This window comes from Rana temporaria, chromosome 1 (assembly GCF_905171775.1).
Source record: "Rana temporaria chromosome 1, aRanTem1.1, whole genome shotgun sequence".
Taxonomy (NCBI): domain Eukaryota; kingdom Metazoa; phylum Chordata; class Amphibia; order Anura; family Ranidae; genus Rana; species Rana temporaria.
The window spans coordinates 144,035,839-144,057,433 of NC_053489.1; the positions used below are offsets into that span (position 1 = coordinate 144,035,839).

Genomic DNA, 21,595 nt, shown 5'->3' on the forward strand with positions numbered 1-21,595 from the left:
CTATGAAAATTGTATATTCTCACTGAAGGCATCAAAACTATGAATTAACACATGTGGAATTATACATAACAAAAAAGTGTGTAACAACTGAAAATATATTTCATATTCTAGGTTCTTCAAAGTTGCCACCTTTTGCAGCAGACACATCTCTAGAACTGTTGAGAGGAGACTGTGTGAATCAGGCCTTCATGGTAGAATATCTGCTAGGAAACCACTGCTGAAGAAAGGCAACAAGCAGAAGAGACTTGTTTTGGGCTAAAGAACACAAGGAATGGACATTAGACCAGTGGAAATCTGTGCTTTGGTCTGATGAGTCCAAACTTGAGATCTTTGGTTGCAACCCCTGTGTCTTTGTGCGACGCAGAAAAGGTGAACGGATGGACTCTACATGCCTGGTTCCCACCGTGAAGCATGGAGGAGGAGGTGTGATGGTGTGGAAGTGCTTTTCTGGTGACACTGTTGGGGGTTTATTCAAAATTAAAGGCATACTGAACCAGCATGGCTACCACAGCATCTTGCAGTGGCATGCTATTCCATCCGGTTTGCGTTTAGTTGGACCATCATTTATTTTTCAACAGGACAATGACCCCAAACAAACCAGCATGGCTACCACAGCATCTTGCAGCGGCATGCTATTCCATCCATCAGGACAATGACCCCAAACACACCTCCAGGCTGTGTAAGGGCTATTTGACCAAGAAGGAGAGTGATGGGGTGCTGCGCCAGGTGACTACCTCTTGAAGCTCATCAAGAGAATGCCAAGAGTGTGCAAAGCAGTAATCGAAGCAAAAGGTGGCTACTTTGAAGAACCTAGAATATGAAATATATTTTCAGTTGTTTCACACTTTTTTGTTATGTATAATTCCACATGTGTTAATTCATAGTTTTGATGCCTTCAGTGCGAATCTACAATTTTCATAGTCATGAAAATAAAGAAAACTCTTTGAATGAGAAGGTGTGTCCAAACTTTTGGTCTGTACTGTGTATATATATATATATATATATATATATATATATATATATATTAAACATTGTTATTTTTTTTTCTTATGGCCAAGTTGAAATCATCTTAGTAACTGTTCATAGTATAGAAGTGGCTTATGAACATTCATTTTTAAAGTCTATAAAGAAAAAAATATTTGAAATATTGAGTAGAAAAATGAAATGCTGAAAAGAGGGTAATTGGAGCAAGACATTTCTGTTAATGCAAATGTCAGCCCTGTCATAAAACAAAAAGATCACATAACAATTGCATTTAGCATTGGTTCTATTATTCTTAAAGTGAATCTGTGTGTTGCCCATGGTAGGACAAGGAAAAGTCTAATTTCACAGCTGGCCCCATAGCATCTAATTTGTAACTTCCTTTCACACCCCGGCCTATTCTTTCATTGCTGGGTGAAACCATGTGTAAGCTTCAATTGAATCCGAGTCTAAGCTTACACAGACATGAGGATTTTTGCTTTTGTGTGACAGTGCTCGGCCAATCAATAAGCACTAGCACTGTCACATAGATTGGGCTGTGTGCTTTTATGCATTTAATAAAGTAGGATTGATTACAGAGACGTAACTAGAACCTTCAGGGCCTCGGTGCAAGAAACCATAAAGGGCCCCTCCACAGTGGCGGAGTCCAGGTCCCGGATGCAAGTGTGGCCTACAATTTTTTTCTTTTGTTTATTTTATTTACAATAATATTTTTTATTGTTCTCATTGAGGGGCTTTGGTGAAATATCAGTGGTCTAAACAGATCTCAGATGTTTCACCTTTGAGACAGAGAAAGGAACACAGCATACTATGCTTCAGTTATGAATGGACTAAAGCCCTGTATACATGGCCGGGATTCTCGTGAGGAAAAAAACTTTGTTTTTCCTGACGAGATTCCTGGCAAGATTTTCTGAGTGTACACACGTACGATTCAAAAGAACCACCGTTCTTTTGAATGGCACGAACGCGGTGACATCATCGACTATGACGAGCATGGGCTTGTCACATTTGATGCCGTCGTTGCCATCTTGCTTCACCCTACCTATGCCTTGGAAGCTACCGCGCATGCGTCAAAGTCATTTCAAACATGCGCGGGTTTCCATGGAGACAGGTAAGTATACACACACTCTGGTTTCTCGGCATCAAAAGACTGCGGAGAATCATGGCGAGAAAATATAGAGCAGGTTCTCTATTTTTCTCGTCTAGATTCTGGGCAGTTTTCTCGATGAGAAACCTCAAAGCCTCATACACACGCACGGTTTACTCGGCAAGAAAGCGCTGCCAGCAGTTTTCTTGTTGTTTCTGGCTGAGAAAACCGTGTGTGTGTGTACGAGGCTTTAGTCAGTGATCAGTACAGTTCATTGACACTATTCATTAACAAAAGGCTCCTTCCCAGCTTTCCATCGTGAAAGCATCCCCTGCAGCAGCCGGTGGGAAAGGGAAGAGGAGAACTAACCGGCCGAAGATAGAGGGGATTAGTTCCTCTACAATCCTACTTGCCATACCACCTATCCAAGGGTACAGAGGGCCGCATGGCCCCCCTGGAACATGGGGCTGGGTTGCAATTGCGACCCTATACATACGCTCCAGGACCAAGGGTATAATCAGTCTTTTTTGGCTCAAGAATTAAAGGGGTTGTAAAGAAAAAAAAAATGTCATAATAAGCATCCTTTACCTGCAGACATTCCTCTTTTCACTTTCTCATTGTTCGTTTTTGCTCAGAAGTCGCTCTATTCCTTCTCTGTTCTGTTCACTTCCTGCTTGTCTGATTTTACTGACCACCGTGATGGGAGGCTTTACTGCGGTGGTCAGTAACGTGCTCACCCCCTCCTGGGAATTACATCTGTGTGGCAGGACGCTCTCTGCGTGTTAGAGATTTCAAGGAGGTGTGAATTACTGGGCGTGCCGCAATTCATACTGGGATATGTAGTTCTTACATGAACAAGCGATGCAAACCAGGAAGTGAATAAGAGAACAGAAACTAGAACACCGGAGGTGATATAGATGAAGGAATTTAATAGGTATTTACTAGTTTTTTTAACAGAATCATTACACTATTCTGCCTGTCTACCTTGCAGACATTCATTTTAGGCAAAACATTTTTTTCCTTTAGTGACCCTTTAAGTAGGCTGCATCAAGAAGAGCTAGTCACTTGCCCCATAATCTATCAGATTTTAGCAGACAGCTGAAATATTAGCACGTTTTCCATTATTCTTTCAATTTTGGTGGTTCTGCCCAGTAAACCAATAGGCATAGTGAAATCCTTTATGAAGGCCAAGAAATGTTACCACTGAAGTCCTTGAGAGAATTTATTAGAATGTTTTTTTCGGTGCTTTGATCTTTTAGGCAATAAATTCACTTATATTCTGATGGCAGTACATGATCAAACAAGCCATTGTCATCTCTTGTTTTATTTCTAATCTAGTGGTTTGGAAACCTTGTCACCATGAAGTGGTGGAACGATATATGGCTTAATGAAGGGTTTGCCTCTTATATGGAATATGCAGGGGCTAGCCTTGCTGACCCCAAGCTGAGACTGGTAGGTATGATTTTTTTATTAAATTAAATTGCTTGTTCTAAAGACAAAGATTTTTAACCTAGATAGTGTGTTTTTAAAGGATGGATTTTGAAGGAGTGGGGGGCAGATATCTAGTAAGCACAAATACATTACTATACGTGATGCAGTTACACCTTTGTATGGACTGTAGTTAGCTAATGTTCCTGACGTGGCCTCATTGTTGTTTGATAGCTATACAAGAGGGTCTTACTCCACCTCCTACTTTCCTCAAAATGTATGATAAATTTATAAATGCATAATCCAGTCATAATGGGCAGGACAATACAATGGACATGAAAGTCATAACAGACGGGAAAATCAGGTGGTGTTGGGCACTCAGGTGTAGAGATCTGATTGTGGGATTCCCTAGAAATAGAAGGAACTGATGTTGTGACAATTTTGACCTTCCCCACAAATGTAGCTTTTATTGTAAACATAATTAGTACATGATATGACATATGGCAATGTTATTTACTAAGTATTCCAGTGTACATCTGAACCCAGTGTACCCAGAATTTCATATTCCTGACATGTGCTTGTGTTAAAAAGTATCCTGCAAAGAGCATTGCTTCCTTGGTGTGAAATATCTGGTAATCCTGCCAGTTCCCCTACTGTCTTATTTCAAACTAACCGCGCTAGGCATGAGGGCACATTCATCCCAGTGTGGTCAGTTTTCTGGCTGTGTTAGGAGCACAGCCTGCCTGTCCTCCAATAGCCAATACCAATCATTGTAGGGCTAACGACAGGAAGTTTGTTTAATGGTTGGATCACCAGGTAAAAAAAAAAAAGGAAAAAAGCCTAAAGAAAGAAAACAAATGCAACCACCACATTTAAAGACTGTAATGCCGCGTACACACGATTGGTCAAACCGATGAGAATGGTCTGATGGACCGTTTTCATCAGACCAAACCGATCGTGTGTAGGCCCCATCGGTTAAAAATCCATGGATGCTCAGAATCAAGTCGACGCATGCTTGGAAGCATTGAACTTCATTTTTTTCAGCACGTCGTTGTGTTTTACGTCACCGCGTTCTGACACAATCGTTTTTTTAACTGATGGTGTGTAGGCACGACTGATCATCAGTCAGCTTCATCGGTTAACCGATAGAAAAATCCATCAGACCGTTTTCATCGAAAGGACCGATCGTGTGTACGCGGCATTAAACTGCAATATGTTAAATTTTTGGTTTTGGGTTTAATACCGCTTTATTGATATACAGAGCTGCATTATTCTGTGACTTTTATGTATGCCTAGTTTTCTGCTTTAATTTAGATCCATTACTGCCCATTAAATGTAAGCACTTGGTATACTCAATGATACCAAAAAAATGTCCTGCCTTGTTAAAAGCTTACCTTTGAGAGCAAAGGGTGCCTCGTTAAAGTGGAATTAAACTCTGCAAAATGTTTATTTAATGGGCCCCCCAGGAAGTTTATGCCATAATGTGCTAGTATGCATCTGTCACTGCTCCAAGTGTTCCCAGTCTTCCTTCTAGGTTTGCTCTGTTCAGCCACGATGTTGTCACTCTCGCACATGCGTATGGGAGTCACTTCATTGCGGAACAGAGCGATGCCATACATGTATGTTGAACTATGCATGCATGGCTCAGTGTATATTACCACTGACAAGCAGGGAAAAGCATTAATGACAACCATTAGGGTCTCTTCTGTTATACAAACCCTGCCTGCCAGAAGATTCAACAATTTCAATATTTAATTCTGTTTACGTTTTACAAATGTGGAATTGATGGTTGAATTCTTCTTTAATGATAACTAAAATTCCTGACTGATGATCATTCATGGCTTTTTGTCTGAGAGAAAATTAAAGATCCCTTTGGAACTGCTTCTAACACTTGAGTTATTAGTATATGTAAGTGTGTTTAATTTTTGTAATCGAAAAAAAAAATCCATTAGCTGAAGGAACTGATGGTCCATTCCCCTGCAGTGTAGATTGCGAGCTCTTCCTTGGCATAATAAAGGTCGGTGTGATGAACAGATATTTAAAACATCATCTATCATTTAAAGTATATAGATAAATGTGGCGATTAGAAAAAATGTCAAGCCTTGAAAACTGGTTAAAAGGGGTCACAGCATATGTCAAGTGTATCTTTAGGGTTGGTACATAAAAGGAAGCAATTTCAGGCACATTTTCCCAGTGTAAAACATTTGCTACGCTGCATTTATGGACTATTATGGAGGTTCTCTGTTTAACATAGCAGGGTGTAGTTTTCTCTAGATTGTTGAACAAGGCATCCACCTCAAAATGGAAATGAATGAAGGGTTGGTGAGCACTTGGGGCTAATTATCTCTTACACATAGCACAGGAGCTTGCTGTGCCATTTCCGGCAAGAATATTTCTCTCTGTGTAAACAACTTTCTTATTTAGGCCAAAAATTTACCACAGTTTTTACTCTGTTTACAGCTTTATAGGCATGTGGAAATGAACATACTTGTTCAATAGTCTTAAAAATGTACAATAATATATGTAGCACCCTCCTAGGTAGGTGCTAGAAGTGAGTATAGTTTTTGGGTCTTTCTGCCTACCAGAAAGGCTGTCAGATAAATTTAGATGCCCTCTGCCTACTATGGAGCAGAATCCATTGATAGGGTCTGCTCATGGTGTTCAGGTGCTGCTCATGTTGTCTGAATATTTCACATGGGTCCAATAGGGAGGCATATTGGACAGTGGGAGGAAACCGGCCAAATGAGAGCACAGGCATAGTTACAGCCCTGGCCATTGGCCGAGGAAAGTTTCTCAGTGCATGCTAGGTGACTGTATATATGCCAATGGCATATGTGTTCGGGGTCTTCGGCTGGAGAGCGGGGTCCCAGAAGGAAGAGGGTGGCTGCCCCTCCTCTGTAGAAGCTGCCATGTGGCCTGAATCTGAGAATAGTTGCAACCCAATTGTCCTGCAGAGCTGACCATAAGGGAGACATGCTAGGAAGAATCTGCTTCGTCCTACAGTGGGTACAGATCTGTGTCATGGGGCCTGTCCTGTGAGGGCTATCCCTTCAGCTAGTGGAGTCATAGGAGGGTGTTGGCAAGAAAGGGGATGCTAGTGAGAGTCCTGAATATAAACAGTTTCATAAAGTCTGCTGCCAGAGCAAGCAAAAGACTCATTCTTTCCATACAAGTGTTGTATGGTATAACGGAAAGTCAGAAAGTTACCACGTTTAACCTGTGAGGCCGAGAGAGAATTGTCCTCAATTGTAATTAGTTCCAGTATCCCACTATTCCCTTCTCCTATCCAAGTTCCAACAATAAATACCAAAACACCAAACACCTGGATTGATTATTGGAAACGAGCGGATAAAAGTAAGGGTGGTCGTGTGAAAACTCTTAGGCCGCGTACACACGGTCGGTCCATCCGATGAGAATGGTCCGACGGACCGTTTTCATCGGTTCACCGCTGAATTGGCTTGATGGTCTGATGTGCGTACACACCATCAGTTCAAAATCCGATCGGGTCAAAACGCGGTGACGTAAAACACACGACGTGCTGAAAAAAAATTAAGTTCAATGCTTCCAAGCATGCATCGACTTGATTCTGAGCATGCGCAGGTTTTGAACCGATGCTTTTGTGTACTAACCATCGGTTTGGACCTATCGGTCAGCGGTCCATCGGTTCGATTTTAAAGCAAGTTCTATCATTTTTGTCCGAAGGACAACAGACCGATGGGCCGTACACATGGTCGGTTTGGACCGATGAAACTGGACTTCAGGCCGTTTTCATCGGTTTGGACCGACCGTGTGTACGCGGCCTTAGCAACTAGCTGAAAGATAAGAAGGTGAAAAGCCCAGGAAAGTCTGCACACAGCAATCCCTACGGGGGAAGTGCTACATATGTAAAAGAAGAGGTGTAGATCTTTGAAGGAAACAGGACTGCATTTGCCACAATGGTGTTATTGCTAGCAGCACCAATCTTCAACATTTACAAACCAAGACCATTTTTTCCTTGTTTTGTTTCTCTCTTCTACCCACTTCTAAACATTTGTGGCTAATATAGGCAAGTTATGTGCAGAAGTTGTTGTGTCAGAAGTCTCAATATAGATCAAGAATCATGAAACGTTTTCTTTTTTGTTTGTTCATACCTCCCAACTTTGGAACTTTAAAATTTACCTGCAGAAGACATGTAAAAATGTTTGTGGCTAAATTCTGCTGTAACTTGGGAGTGTCTTAAAGGAGCATAGTTAAATACAGTATACAGTGAACAGACAGTCTTTAGTCCTTCTACCCACAAAATAGCCACTGAGAGATGGAACCCAATACTTTTCAACTATAACTGTGATATCACTTTTGGGTGAACTTGCCCTTATAGCAGGGGTCTCAAACTCAAATTACCTGAGGGCCACAAGACAAGTTTTCATATGCCATTGGGGGCCGCATGCAAACTTTCAAACTTCAAAAACAACAGTACTGGTGTCAGCGAACACATTATTAACCCCCAGCACTGGTGTCAGCGAGCGCATTATTACCACCAGCACTGGTGTAAGTCAGGGTTTGACAGATTTGCTTGGAATCTAGGAGCCAGCTAAAATAGTTAGGAGCCAGAAAACGCACCCCGTCCCGACGAGCTTGCGTGCAGAAGATTTTATTCTCTAGGGTGTTAGGATAAAAAATATATATAATGTTTGGGGGTTTTCTTTAGAGGGAAGAATATGGCAGTGAAAATAGTGTAAAATGACATTAGAATTGCTATTTACCTTGTAATGCTTAACTTGTAATACCAACGGCCACCACCAGATGGCGCCAGCTCACATCTGGTGGTAATAACTTGTAATACCAACGACTCACCACCAGATGGCTCCAGCTCAAAAAAAAAAAAAAAAAAAAAAAAATATTTTTTTTTTGCTCCCCTCACTTCCACCCTGCCTGAGGGCCATTTATAACTGGTCCGCGGGCCGCAAATGGCCCGCGGGCCGGTACTTTGAGACCACTGCCTTATAGGGATAATGTCAGAAGGGTATTGTTGAGGTAAATTTCAAAGGAACATATGGGTAATCAGGAGGCTAAATGCAAAGATCTTAGTGTTAAAGAAACCAGAATGAAAATAAGAAAAAATGCATATAACTCTAAGGCCCCGTACACACGACCGAGTTTCTCGGCAGAATTCAGCCAGAAACTCGGTTCAGAGCTGAATTCTGCCGAGAAACCCGGCCGTGTGTACACTTTCGGCCGAGGAAGCCGACGAGGACCTCGGCGAGGAAATAGAGAACATGTTCTCTATTTCCTCGTTGTTCAATGGCAAAAGTCGGCCCGCCGAGTTCCTCGGCGGCTTCCACACTGGACTCGACGAGGAACTCGATGTGTTTGGCACGTCGAGTTCATCGGTCGTGTGTACCATATCATCTGACATGGTTAAACAAGACAGTATAATTCTCAAAAAGAATCTTTCAATGAACTTTAACCACTTAACAACCAGGTCATAGCTGAATGATGGCTACAGCATGGCTCAATTACTCTGAGAGGGCGTAAATTGATGTCCTCCCAGAATCCCGTTCCCGAGGACCCGGCGCATCACGGATCACGGTACCACGGTTTACCACTTGATCGCTCTGTCAAATGACGGAGCGATCACTTGTAAACAAACCAGCGTCATGTCCGATTCCTCTCTGCCCTCTCTGTACCGATCGGTACAGTGTGAGCAGAAGGGGGAGAGATCGGTTGCAGCTGCCCATTGCAGGCTTATCCATCCATCCATGCTCAGCCATCCCTCTGTCATACTCATCCATCTATACTCAGCAATACTCATCAGAAAATGCCACCTACTAACTTTGCATGAGGTGGCATTTCCTGTACCACTGGAGACAAGGACCTAGAGGCTATTACTAGGATTTAACATGTAGCGCCCTGCTCCTGTTGAACAGGCGCTGCTTTAAATTTAGTGGTGGTCTGAGCTATTATTTGGCTCAGACCAGAATGACCAGGGCAATTTAGCCTCTGTTCCAGCCATGGCTGTGCTGAGAGTATCCACCATTGCTCACCTGGGGGTGTCATTACCACCCCAGGCCAAGGGTGGCAGCAGCAAGGTCAAGGTGTATTGAGTGTCCCCCTCGGCAGCGAATCGGTGGGAGTGGTTGCCCGATGTGCATGCTGGGGAGAGGTACTTAAGGGGCAGACGCCATTGGTGCGGGGCTCTGTCTATCGTCCGTCCGTGCCTCATGGCCCGCCTGGCCTGAGGTGCGCGTTCTGAATCCTAGTTCCGGGACCATGTTGGTCCGGGGCTGCGTCTTTCGTCTGAGGGCCCAGTTGTCTGGCTGGGGCCTGTACTGCAAAGGTCATCCTGTGCTGTCCGTCCTGCGGGAGGAAGCCACCTGATGAAGGAAGCCAGGGGAGGACCTATCCTGGAGAGGACCATGCAAGAGGCTGGTACATTGGGAGAAGGCCTGGAAACTTCATTGAGGGATGCACAGTACACTGAGAGACTTGACAGTGTCGCCTGTCGGATCTAAAGTTCTAAAGAAACAAAGCTAAAGAGATCCGGGTGCTGAATCCTGTAGCAGGGGATTCCGGAACAAAGTGTCTCATCAAGAAAGGAAGGTCTGTGGCAGAGACTGTACTTTACTTTGTGCGCCATCCCGGCTGCTAGCTAGGCCAGTGAGAGGGACCTATCTGGGTGAGCAATACCCACTCTGGCTAGAGTGGCGACCAGAGCTGTGTGCTGGAAACAGGAGTGTTTCCTTACTTTGATTATGCACCTGAACCTACCTGCCCTTCCACCCCTCATCCTTCTTTTCTTCTAAAGTTCTCCCAAATAAATCCCAGAAAAAGAAGTGCATTGTGTGGACATTGAAATTCTTTAGACTCTCCTTTCACCCTGGACAGCGAGAACATAGAGGTAATGTGCCACCCAAAATATAACCAGCAGCTCCTGTGGGGGTAGTGCTACATACAGAAGATTGTCTTTCATCAGGGGAGAGGTATGTATTATGAATAATGGAGGTGTTTGCCAGGGGTGGGTTAGGGAAAGCATAACATTTTCTTGAAACTTGTGCTTGCATCGTGCTCAGTCATAGAGACTAATGTAATCTCTCAAGTGTTTATGCTGACTTGACGGTTGAGTTTATCTATTTCCAAATTTAGTGAATGCACTGTGTTTTAAAGGAAGTTGTGAGTTCTGGAGTAAAAAAAACAAAACAACAACCCTGGATAAACTGGGCAGCGTAAACTACATTTGTAAATAGTGGTCTGGGGAGAAGTACAAGTGTAATCTGGCCCTAACTTCAGTATGCTTCATTACCTTTAGACCTCATGCACACTGGACGTTTTTGGAAATTTTTACAGCAGCCGTTTTTGGCTTCAGACGTTTTTTTCTACAGTCAATAAACTCCCCATCCTGTTATCCTATGTGTCCATGCACACATAGGCTGTTATCAGCAGTTTTTGGCTGGAGTGTTTTTTTGCTTTAAAAAAAAAAATAGTGTGATCTGAGAAGAGTTTTTCAGCTGTTTTCAGCTGTAAAAATGCTCTAACATCAAAAAACGCTGATAAACGCTCAAACTTTGCTCACCAGCGTTTTTTTTTTTACGTTCTTGATCCATTGAAAAAAAAATGGAATGTCCAGTGTGCATGTGGCCTAGTATTTCCAGATGCACAATGGGGGTTAACACAATGGGGGTTATTTGCGAAAGGTAAATGCACTTGAAATTGCACTAAAAGTATACTTGGAAGTGCACTCGTAAATCTGAGGGGTAGATCTGAAATGAGATCTGATTTTATCATCCAATCATGTGCAAGCTAAAATGCTGTTTTTTATTTTCCTTGCATGTCCTCCTCGGATCTACAGCGACTGCACTTCCAAGTGCACTTTCAGTGCAATTTCACATGCACTTTGCACTTGTAGTTTGCACTTGTGGTGCAAAGTGGATTTGTCTTTCGCAAATAACCCCCAATATATTCCTTACTTTAAATTTTTTCTAAATTATGTAAATAATGTCAGTATGTTTCTTAAAAAATAAGTTGCTGGATTTATATTTGCAGAATGAATTTTTTATGGTACACAACCTGATAAATATTTTTGACAGAGATGCTCGAGCATCTGCCAGAGCTGTATCAGTGAAAGAAGACGAGATTGGTCATGTGGATGATATAACGCTATTATTTGATGAATTCACATATGACAAGGTAAGAGATGTATAAATTAAATTTACATTCCCACGCTTTGTATATAATGTAAAAAAACAGCAGCGCACAAGAACTTAATACTCAAAACAGTGAGGTGCGCTATCACATTAAATAGGATTCAGGTAACGTAAATGATGTCACATTATTCCAATTAGAGCTGTAAATAACAGCAGAGGGTCCCTATTGCAAAGTCTAGTCTCTTCATATCTCATACCAGAGTCTTGGGTATGTCAGCATCTGGCAATATGTAGCACATCTGTAACAAAGGCCTTCAAAATCTGGGGTTTTTAAGCTCTTTACAGTTAGAGACCCTCAAAGGATTTCCCAATGTGCCCCCATACGTATTTGTCAGACTGTCAAAGTCATCAACATCTCCAGTCCTATTGGGTTCCAGTATGACTTCAAAAGATTTCAATAGTTTGGTTTTACTTTACATATTGTAAGGGGAACAGGCTCAACTGGTATTGGCAGTGCAAAACAGGGACACACAGTAATAGCCCAAGCAGTTTTGCCCTGCACTTAAACACAGTTCAGTGCAGGAGGGCTTTTCACAGCAAGAACATAGCATTAAACAAACAACCCATCTGCTTGTCTGAGCCACTAACTGAACTCAGGTCCTTTCCTCAATAACAATATGCCTGCTAATGAGTTCACAATATGGGTTTAGAGCATGGATAGAATTTTTCCTGGGTGGTTATGGAGTTCATTGCTTGCCAGTTAGTATTTGCCAATATAACTGGGCATTTTGTTCAATAATAGTTGTCTGTCTCTTTAGGGCACTGCCCTCCTCGCCCCAGCAAACTGTAAAGGGAACTGGCTTAGGCTTGGCTTAGGCTTGCCATAGACGGAGCAATTTTCTTTCCTGCATCGACGAGTTGCAGGGAAAACAAAGCTTGACTCCCCCATCAACACTGACTGTTGCAGAGCCATTGTGTTCACAGTTATTATTGCTAGTGGCTATAACAGCCACTAGCAATAATCGCATGCAAAATTTGACAGGCTTGTTTTACCCAATTTAATCGATCAATCAACTTGGGTACATTCAGCCTGCCCATACATGGTTCGAATCTCGGACAGTTCCTGCTGAACCAGCCAAGATTCAAACCATCTATGTCTAGCTTTAGCTGCTGTTGCTAGCTATCACAGCAGAGATAGAAATAAGACATTGAGCATCAGTCAGATGACATATATAAAGGTCTGTTTATTAAAGGCAAATCCACTTTGCACTACAAGTGGAATCTACAAGTGCAAAGTGCTCTTGAAATTGCACTGAAAGTGCACTTGGAAGTTCAGTCGCTGTAGATGTGAGGGGGACATGCAAGGAAAATAAACAGCATTTTGGCTTGCACATGATTGCACATGATTGGAGGATAAAATCAGCAGAGCACTTTCAATGCAATTTCAAGTGAACTTTGCACTTGTAGTGCAAAGTGGATTTGCCTTTAGTAAATAACCCCATACTGTATGTGTCATTTGTAACACCTGTCTAATACATCACCTTTTCACAGAAAATTGTCCCCTTATAATGCTCTTAACCTAGCTTAGAATGTTATCAAAGTGTGTAAAAAAGGTTATTTGAGATTATGTAAGAATTGTGAACTAAATATACAGGGAAAAACTGTCTTGTCATTGCCGTAGCCATTTGTCACTGTTAGTTTGTTCTGAGTGACCAGATCAGCAACATTTGCCTGGAAGTTACTTAAAAGGCCTATTGACTGACATTGGACGGTTTTGATAAATTTCTACAGTAACCAAGTAACAATTAAAATACAATTTCTGCGGCCTGTCCAATTTCAAGTGATTTTAATTCGTATTGCCAATTTGCCAGTGACTTCTGACACTTCTGTGTCATCTGATTGCATTTGAGGTGTTACCTGTCACATTCAAGTTGAGTTCAGAGAATGTGAATGTGCCCAATAAGCACTGACTCTTGCCTTCCTCAAAGATATCTGTTGCTGGTCTGCGGGGATGCGTATCCATACAGCATCCCCAAGATGCTGTCACTGGCTCTGATTTAATCATAAGTCCACCCAAAAATGATGTTTAGTGATGCCAGAAATGTGATGGGTTGCAACAGCCCTTGACCTCCCACATCAGCAAGCTCTCCCTGCTCTAATTCCTGCCTAAAAGCTTTGGGTGGTGTTGCCCACTTTTGTTCCAGTTGTGAGTGGGATTTCCCATTGTATAAAATATATAAAAAATTCAACAGGTTGAATAGAAATTCCTCATAATGGACAAAACAGGTGTCCAGACGCAGGTATTCCAGAACTGATATCACACTAATAAAGTGCACAAGAAATATAAAATGTCAGCATGTACCTGGAATGTAGGTTTTGGGTTGACTAATCCTTTAAACCAGGGGTCTCCAAACTTTGTAAACAAAAAGCCGGTTTACTGTCCTTCAGACTTAGAGGGGAACAGACTGTGGCCACTAGGAGTAGAAAAGGCCCTGATATCAGTGGGAATAAACAGTGCCCCATCTTTGGTATCAGTGGGAGTAAAAGCGTCCCACTATTGATGCCCATGGGAGGAATTGTGCCCCATCGTTGGTGTCATTGGGAGGAATTGTATCCCATCATTTGTGTCATTAAGCTCCATTGTTGGTGTCATTGGAAAAACTGTTCCCCATGTTTAGTGTCATTGGGAGGAATTGTACCCCTTCATTTGCATCAGTGGGGGGAGGATTATGTCCTATTGTTGCTATTAGTGGATGAAAATAGTGCTCTTAGGGCTGAATAAAAGCAAGCAAAGGCCAAAGTTTGGAGACCACTGTTTTAAGCTATCTGTCTATCTAATCAAAATAAATCCATCTTTGTTAACTAAGTTATTTGTCAAATGTATTTCACTGAATGCCTTTGAAAACATTAGCAAATACTTAAATAAAGTCTCCACTTTGCTGCAGGCATCTGCTTTGCTCCGAATGGCGTCCACCTTCCTGACAGAGAAACTCTTCATCAAAGGGATCAGCGTGAGTTTAGAAAATCATATTTGGAATTTTTGAACTTTTGGCAATATAAGACTAGACAAACACAGCTGATTCATTGATACAACATGGATCTCTCTCCTCAAGAAGTAATGCACCTTCCATTTGTCTCATCACAGTCATACTTGAAGAAATTTTCATTCTCAAATGCTGACCAGGATGATCTGTGGAATCATATGCAATCGGTATTTTTTTCTATTTTCCTCCCTCTATATAACAACAAATTATTTACTTATGATTTCTATTAGCCTAATAATTTTCCATATGTTGTATTGTGAATTGCATTCTTAAACCTGCTTTTAAATACATCTAGTTGTGTTGCTGATTTGAGAGAACTTCCCCACACATATAAATACAAATACAGGGACTCTAACAAAGAAAAACGACTGAAATTTACAGGTACCAAGTCGTAACAACATTATATAACATTTTTATTTTTGTCATTAGAAATGTTGAAGATAAAACACTTTAGATGCTGTTCCTCATACATATGAGTTTCATCTATATCAGTTCACCCCAGATATCCCAATACAGATAATAAACTATATTTGATTATTTCACAATACATCATTCCATTGTTCAATTCAAGAATTAGGATAAAGGATTCAACATATTTCTCTTATCAGCTCCTACTTCTTCAGGAAAATTGGGGGAAAATCATATACATTTATTTAAGATATCTTAAAACCTGAAAAAAATCATAAGATATCATATATACGTGCATATGACACATTAAGTATCAATTTAGTTATAAAAATTAGGCTTAGCCAAAATTACTATTTCAGTCATTAAATAAGACTATAGCATACCTCCCAGTTTTGAATGGATAATAAAAACTCCTCAAATCGATGATAACCACTGATCCACCATGATAATGTGCAATACAATGAAAATTACTATACTTTGGGGTTAAAGGGTCACTAAAGGAAAAAAACATTTTGCCTAAAATTAATGTCTGCAAGGTAGACAGACAGAATAGTGTAATGATTCTGTTAAAAAACTAGTAAATACCTATTAAATTCCTTCATCTATATCACCTCCGGCATTCTAGTTTCTGTTCTCTCATTCACTTCCTGGTTTGCATCGCTCGTTCATGTAAGAACTACATTTCCCAGTATGAATTGAGGCATGCCCAGTAATTCACACCTCCTTGAGGTCTCTAACACGTAGAGAGCGTCCTGCCACACCGATGTTTCCCAGGAGGGGGTGAGCACGTTACTGACCACCGCAGTAAAGCCTCCCATCACGGTGGTCAGTAAAATCAGACAAGCAGGAAGTGAACAGAACAGAGAAGAAATAGAGCAACTTCTGAGCAAAAACGAACAATGAGGAAGTGAAAAGAGGAATGTCTGCAGGTAAAGGATGCTTATTATGAAGAAAGAAATTTCCTTTACAACCCCTTAATTTACTAAAGGCAAATAGACTGTGCATTTTGCAGGTATACAGTTGCTCCCGAGCTTAGTAAATGAGACGAAGTTCTGCTGACTTCCATCATCCAATCATGTGCAAGCAAAAATGCTATTTTTTTTAAAAAAAATTGCCTTCCCTTGCATGCAATTCTTTGTAACGTGAAGCTTTACCTCATATACCAAACTCTGGATCAACTATATTTGTAAAGTGCATAGTCTAATTGCCTTTAGTAAATCAACCCCTATCTACAGCCTCTTCATTGGCCAGAGCCCCTCTTGCTTCTGGAATCATCCTGCCAAAATACGTAGCGAATAACATCACAATATAAATATACGTCCTGACGCACAGACAAAAAATGTTGTGATGTCATATCCAGTTCTAGAAACCGAAATATTTCCCCGACTTGTTCATTCCCTGACTTGTTCATTCCCCGACCTAGTTGGGGTAGGCGGTACACTTTGGTGGGGGTGGGTCAGCCACGCCCCATGACCTTTGACCTCTGGGAACCCACCTTCTGACCTTTGACCTCTTGGGGAGGTCCCTGTTCCAATTCCTGATTCCTAGCCTTATTCTTCAATGGGAAACCCTAACTCTCAACCCTAACCCTAACTGACCTTTGACCTATGAACTTTAACCCTAAGTACATCTCCACTTAGTGATTCTCCCCACCCTAAAAGCCCTACCTTTCCCAGATCCCGCTCGGTTTGTTGGAAAGACCCTAAGTGCATCTTCACCTAGTGACTCTCCCCACCCTAAAACCCCTACCTTTCCCAGATACCGCTCGGTTTGTCGGAATATAAAACCTTGAAATATCTTCAATATTTTAAATGATATGAATATAAATATGTAATTTTATGTAATGCTGCTATGACTTGTTATATTTAAAGACCTGTACTTTTTCTTTGTTAGGGTCCCTTATATATGCCATTGCTAATTTTGTTTTTTAAGTGCCAAGCTCCAGGACCATCATTTCTTACCTTGCTTCATAAATGAGTCAAAGATCTTGATCAAGTATACAGGGCAGGAGCTCCAACTTCCTAGACTGCATAATTGTTCCTGGTGGTCAGTGGCTTACCAAATACTAACGCAAAGATGAGAACCTTCATGTTAGCAGGATGGATCCAAACATCACAGTCTTAGAAAATGTTATAGCAATATTGCACAATACAGGTCGATTTTGGTATGCTGCTTTGATCTACTCCATTAACTATAAAAAAAAAAAAAAAAGTATGTTCTGATGTTTTGTTTTTCCCCAAAACTTAAAGTGGTAGGTAAAGTCAGTTATTCCAATTCCTGCCAGGCTCTCTGTAATAACAAGATGTACTATACATTTTGATCCCTGAATATGGAGCCTAACACATACCTGATCCCTGCATTATAAGTGTAACACACAGATTGCAGGTATCAGACCTGCAATCTGAGCGTAACGCACTCCTGATCCCTGCATTCTGAGCGTATTTCACGCCTGATCACTGCATTCTAATCACAATGCACTGCTGATCCCTGCTTTCCGAGCGTAACGCACTCCTGATCCCTGCATTCTAAACATAACACATTCCTGATACCTGCATTCTGAGCCTAATGCACTCTTGATCCCTGCATTCTGAGCCTAATGCATGTCTGATCCCTGTATTCTGAGCGTAACTCACCCCTGATCCCTGTATTCTGAGCGTAACTCACTCCTGATCCCTGCATTCTAAGCCTAACTCACTCCTGATCCCTGAATTCTGATCACAGTGCACTCCTGATTCCTGCATTCTGAGCGTAACACACTCCTGATTCCTGCATTCTGAGCACAACGCACTCCTGATCCCTGTATTCTAACGTAACGCACTCCTGATCCCTGCATTCTGAGTGTAACGCACTCCTGATTCCTGCATTCGGAGCGTACTGCACTCCTGATCCCTGCATTCTGGGCGTAACGCACTCCCAAACCCTGAACTCTCTTGTAATACTTTTTGTATTACTTTTTTTGGTGTCTACTGCGTTTGCTATCTACATTTGGTGTTAACATTTGGGGTCGTTGACATTTTTTATGTCACTCCGTATTTTCATAGCAGTTTTTCAAATGCATTATGTTCTGAAAAAAAAACCCCACTAAAGTTAGCCCAATTTTTTTGTGTAATGTGAAAGATGATGTTACGCCGAGTAAATAGATACCTAACATGTCACACTTTAAAATTGCATACGCTTGTGAAATGGCGACAAAATACAATACTTAAAAATCTCCATAGGCAACTCTTGAATTTTTTGTACAGGTTACCAGTTTAGAGTTACAGAGGAGGTCTTTGGCTAGAATTATTGCTCTCGCTCTATGCTTGCAGCGATACCTCACATGTGTGGTTTGAACACCGGTTACATATGCGGGTGCGACCTACGTATGCATTTGCTTCTGTGTGTTGAGCACAAGGGGATGTGGGCGCTTTAAACCTTTTTTTTTAATTGCTTCTTTAAAAAAAAAAACCTTATCTGAGCACGCAACCTGGCAGACTGCAGGAAAAGAGGGGGGACGAGAGCACCCCCCTCCTGAACCATACCAGGCCACATGCTCTCAACATGGGGAGGATGTCCCCATGTTGATGGGGACAAGGGTATCATCCCCAACAACCCTTGCACGGTGGTTGTTGGAATCTGTGGGCGGGGGGCTTATCGGAATCTGGAAGCCCCCTTTAACAAAGAGGACTCCCAGATGCCGGCCCCCCATGTGAATTGGTAACGGGGTACATTGTACCCCTACCATTTCACCCAAAAAAGTGAGAAAAAGGAAAAAAACACAGACAAAGTTGGGACAAGTCCTTTAATAAAAAAATAAAATTAATTCCAGTGCCTTAATCCTTCTACGAGTCCAACCCGCCGCTATGAACGGTATTGCCTCCATAGGAGACTCCCGGCCGAATGACGCACGACACATCTGACAGCTGTTTTATAACCGAGAGCGGGGCCACCTGTAACGTGGACGGGTGACCCCGTCTCCTCTGACGCAACGAGGGTCTCCCATGACGCGCCAGAGGGGGCAGGGTCACCCGTGACACCACGGGAAACTGCCAGAAACACCGTTACCAATTCAGATAGGGGGGCCGGCATCTGGGGGTCCCCTTTGTTAAAGGGGGCTTCCAGATTCCGATAAGCCCCCGCCCGCAGACCCCCACAACCACCGGGCAAGGGTTTTGGGAATGAGGCCCTTGTCCCCATTAACATGGGAACATCCTCCCCATGTTGAGGGCATGTAGCCTGGTACAGTTTAGGAGGGGGACCGCTCTCGCATCCCCCCCCACATGTTTGGATTAGGGTCTGGTATGGATTTTTGGGGGAACCCCACGCCATTTCTTTTTTAATTTGGCGCAGCGTTTCCCTTAATATCCATACCAGACCTAAAGTGCCTGGTAATGGAATTTGGGGGGACCTCCATGCCTTTTTGTTTTGGTTTGGGGTTCCCCTTAATATTCATACCAGACCCAAAGGGCATGGTAATGGACTGGGGGGGAACCCATGTCATTTTTTTCAATGTTTTTTTCAATTACTTTTATCTGTATTGCCGGTACCCGACAATTCATTATAGCCTTGAGTAGTTTTAAATGTCTTTTTTTCCTAGAAATGTCATTTTGTGCAGGGACTGTTATAAACACGGGAAACATGCGCTACTTTACAGGCATACTATAGACACCCCCGGTATGAAATTTAAAGGAATATTTCACTTATATTGTTTCACTTTAAGCATTATTAAAATCACTGCTCCCGAAAAAACAGTAGTTTTTAAAACTTTTTTTGCATTGATACATGTCCCCTGGGGCAGGACCTGGGTCCCCAGACACTTTATGACGATAACTTGCATATTAACCTTTAAAATTAGCACTTTTGATTTCTCCCATAAACTTTTAAAGGGTGTTCCGCGGCTTTCGAATTTGCCGCAAACACCCCAAATTGTTCGTTATTCGCAAACAGCCAATGTTCGAATCAAACTCAAGTTCGACCCGAACATAAGGCTCATCCCTAATCCCTATACTAAACACTGGATCCTCACAGCTCTTCTATGGTAATGTTAACAGTACAGAACCATGAGTGTTAATTTTGAGTACTCTTTGTAATCGAAAGTAGCTTTAGTTTAGTTTTACTTTTTAATATTGAACTATGCAACAGTTTTAAGATGATTTCTCTTGGTCATGTTCATTGGATTAGATGAGTGCAACATCTGCTGTGTGTCTGGAAAATCTGATGGAAAATGTTCTCATTGGAACATTACAACATAAAAACATGCACTTTTAAAACTGTAATGTTACTGTTTCTGTACAGTTCTGATTGGATTTCTCTTCTAGTTAGTTATGTCTGTTTGGCGCCCAGAGTAACAGAGATTTAGAAAGCTTGTCTAAATTGTGGTTTATTAATCATACTGTAGTTTTACTGAAATGTCCCCTTTTTGTAAATGTATTAGCTTGATTATTTCCTTAGTATTCTAATCACATTTAAGAATTATTGCCCTTATGTTCTAGCATGAAATTGATGGTAATGACAGTATATGCACGGTTGTTTGTAATGTCCTGTAAGCATAGCTTATCAATTAGAATGTGCGTTTGTTCCCTAGAAATTATATTTATTTTTCAATATAAATGTTTAATATTTACCTTGATCAGATTAAATTACAACTTGGAAGATTGACCCAATGGGTTTTAGGTTAAATGTGAACCTGTCCTTTAATTTTATTAAAGCATGATTGTATACTGTTAACTCAAAGTCAGCAGCACATACCATTTTCTAAGTTTATAGATGGCCAAAAAGAAGTTCACTTGCCAGCATCACTGAAAAAGATCATGGATTCCTGGACATGGAAACGGGGCATACCACTAGTGACGGTAAACACATCTACTGGGACACTGACCCAAGATCAGTTCAAGACCGCTAATGCTGATAACACCACAAGTGATAACAAGTATGTTGCTTCTATACGTAGTCTGTGTTGTTTGTAGCAGCCAGCTTCCGGCCTGCACTGAAAATGTCTTCAACATAATTGCTCACTGTGAGGCCCCGTACACAGCCAGAAACTCGATCGGAGCTGAATTCTGCAGAGAAACCCGGCGTGTGTACACTTTCGGCCGAGGAAGCCGACGAGTTCCTCGTCGAGCCAAATAGAGAACATGTTCCCTATTTACTCGTTGTTCTATGAGGAAAGTTGGCTCGCCGAGATCCTCCGCGGCTTCACACAGATCTCGACGAGCAAAACGATGAGTTTTGCCCGTCGAGTTCCTCGGACCTGTGTACGGGGCCTGAGTCTCTTTGATAAAGAAGACACATTGGTTTATAGTTTATTTACCGAAAAAATGAAATAAGCATTACAATAAAAACGACTAAAAATATAAAACTGATTATTTGTTATTGTGTCTGCCTGTAATTTTTATTTCTCATTGAGAGAAAGTGAATTTTAAATGGGACTTTGGAAGTGCAGCATATTCACTGGACACAAATTTTCTTAAAACTTCAATATTTATTCCAATAGGGAAACAAAAAGGGGCTCGGAGTACAGTTGCTGAGGTTGACTTTTTTTTTTTCCA

The 21,595-nt window shown here is 41.7% G+C and overlaps 1 protein-coding gene across 1 annotated transcript in view; it reads left to right on the top strand.

Annotated features, from left to right (window-relative positions):
• LVRN (laeverin) overlaps positions 1-21,595 on the top strand; it is a 200,482-nt gene that overhangs the window by 119,431 nt on the left and 59,456 nt on the right. Inside the window, exons 6-10 of the mRNA XM_040343826.1 lie at positions 3,407-3,520; positions 11,516-11,659; positions 14,562-14,627; positions 14,762-14,827; positions 20,807-20,976. Of these exons, the coding sequence (XP_040199760.1) occupies positions 3,407-3,520; positions 11,516-11,659; positions 14,562-14,627; positions 14,762-14,827; positions 20,807-20,976 (560 nt within the window). The remainder of the gene's footprint in view (positions 1-3,406; positions 3,521-11,515; positions 11,660-14,561; positions 14,628-14,761; positions 14,828-20,806; positions 20,977-21,595) is intronic.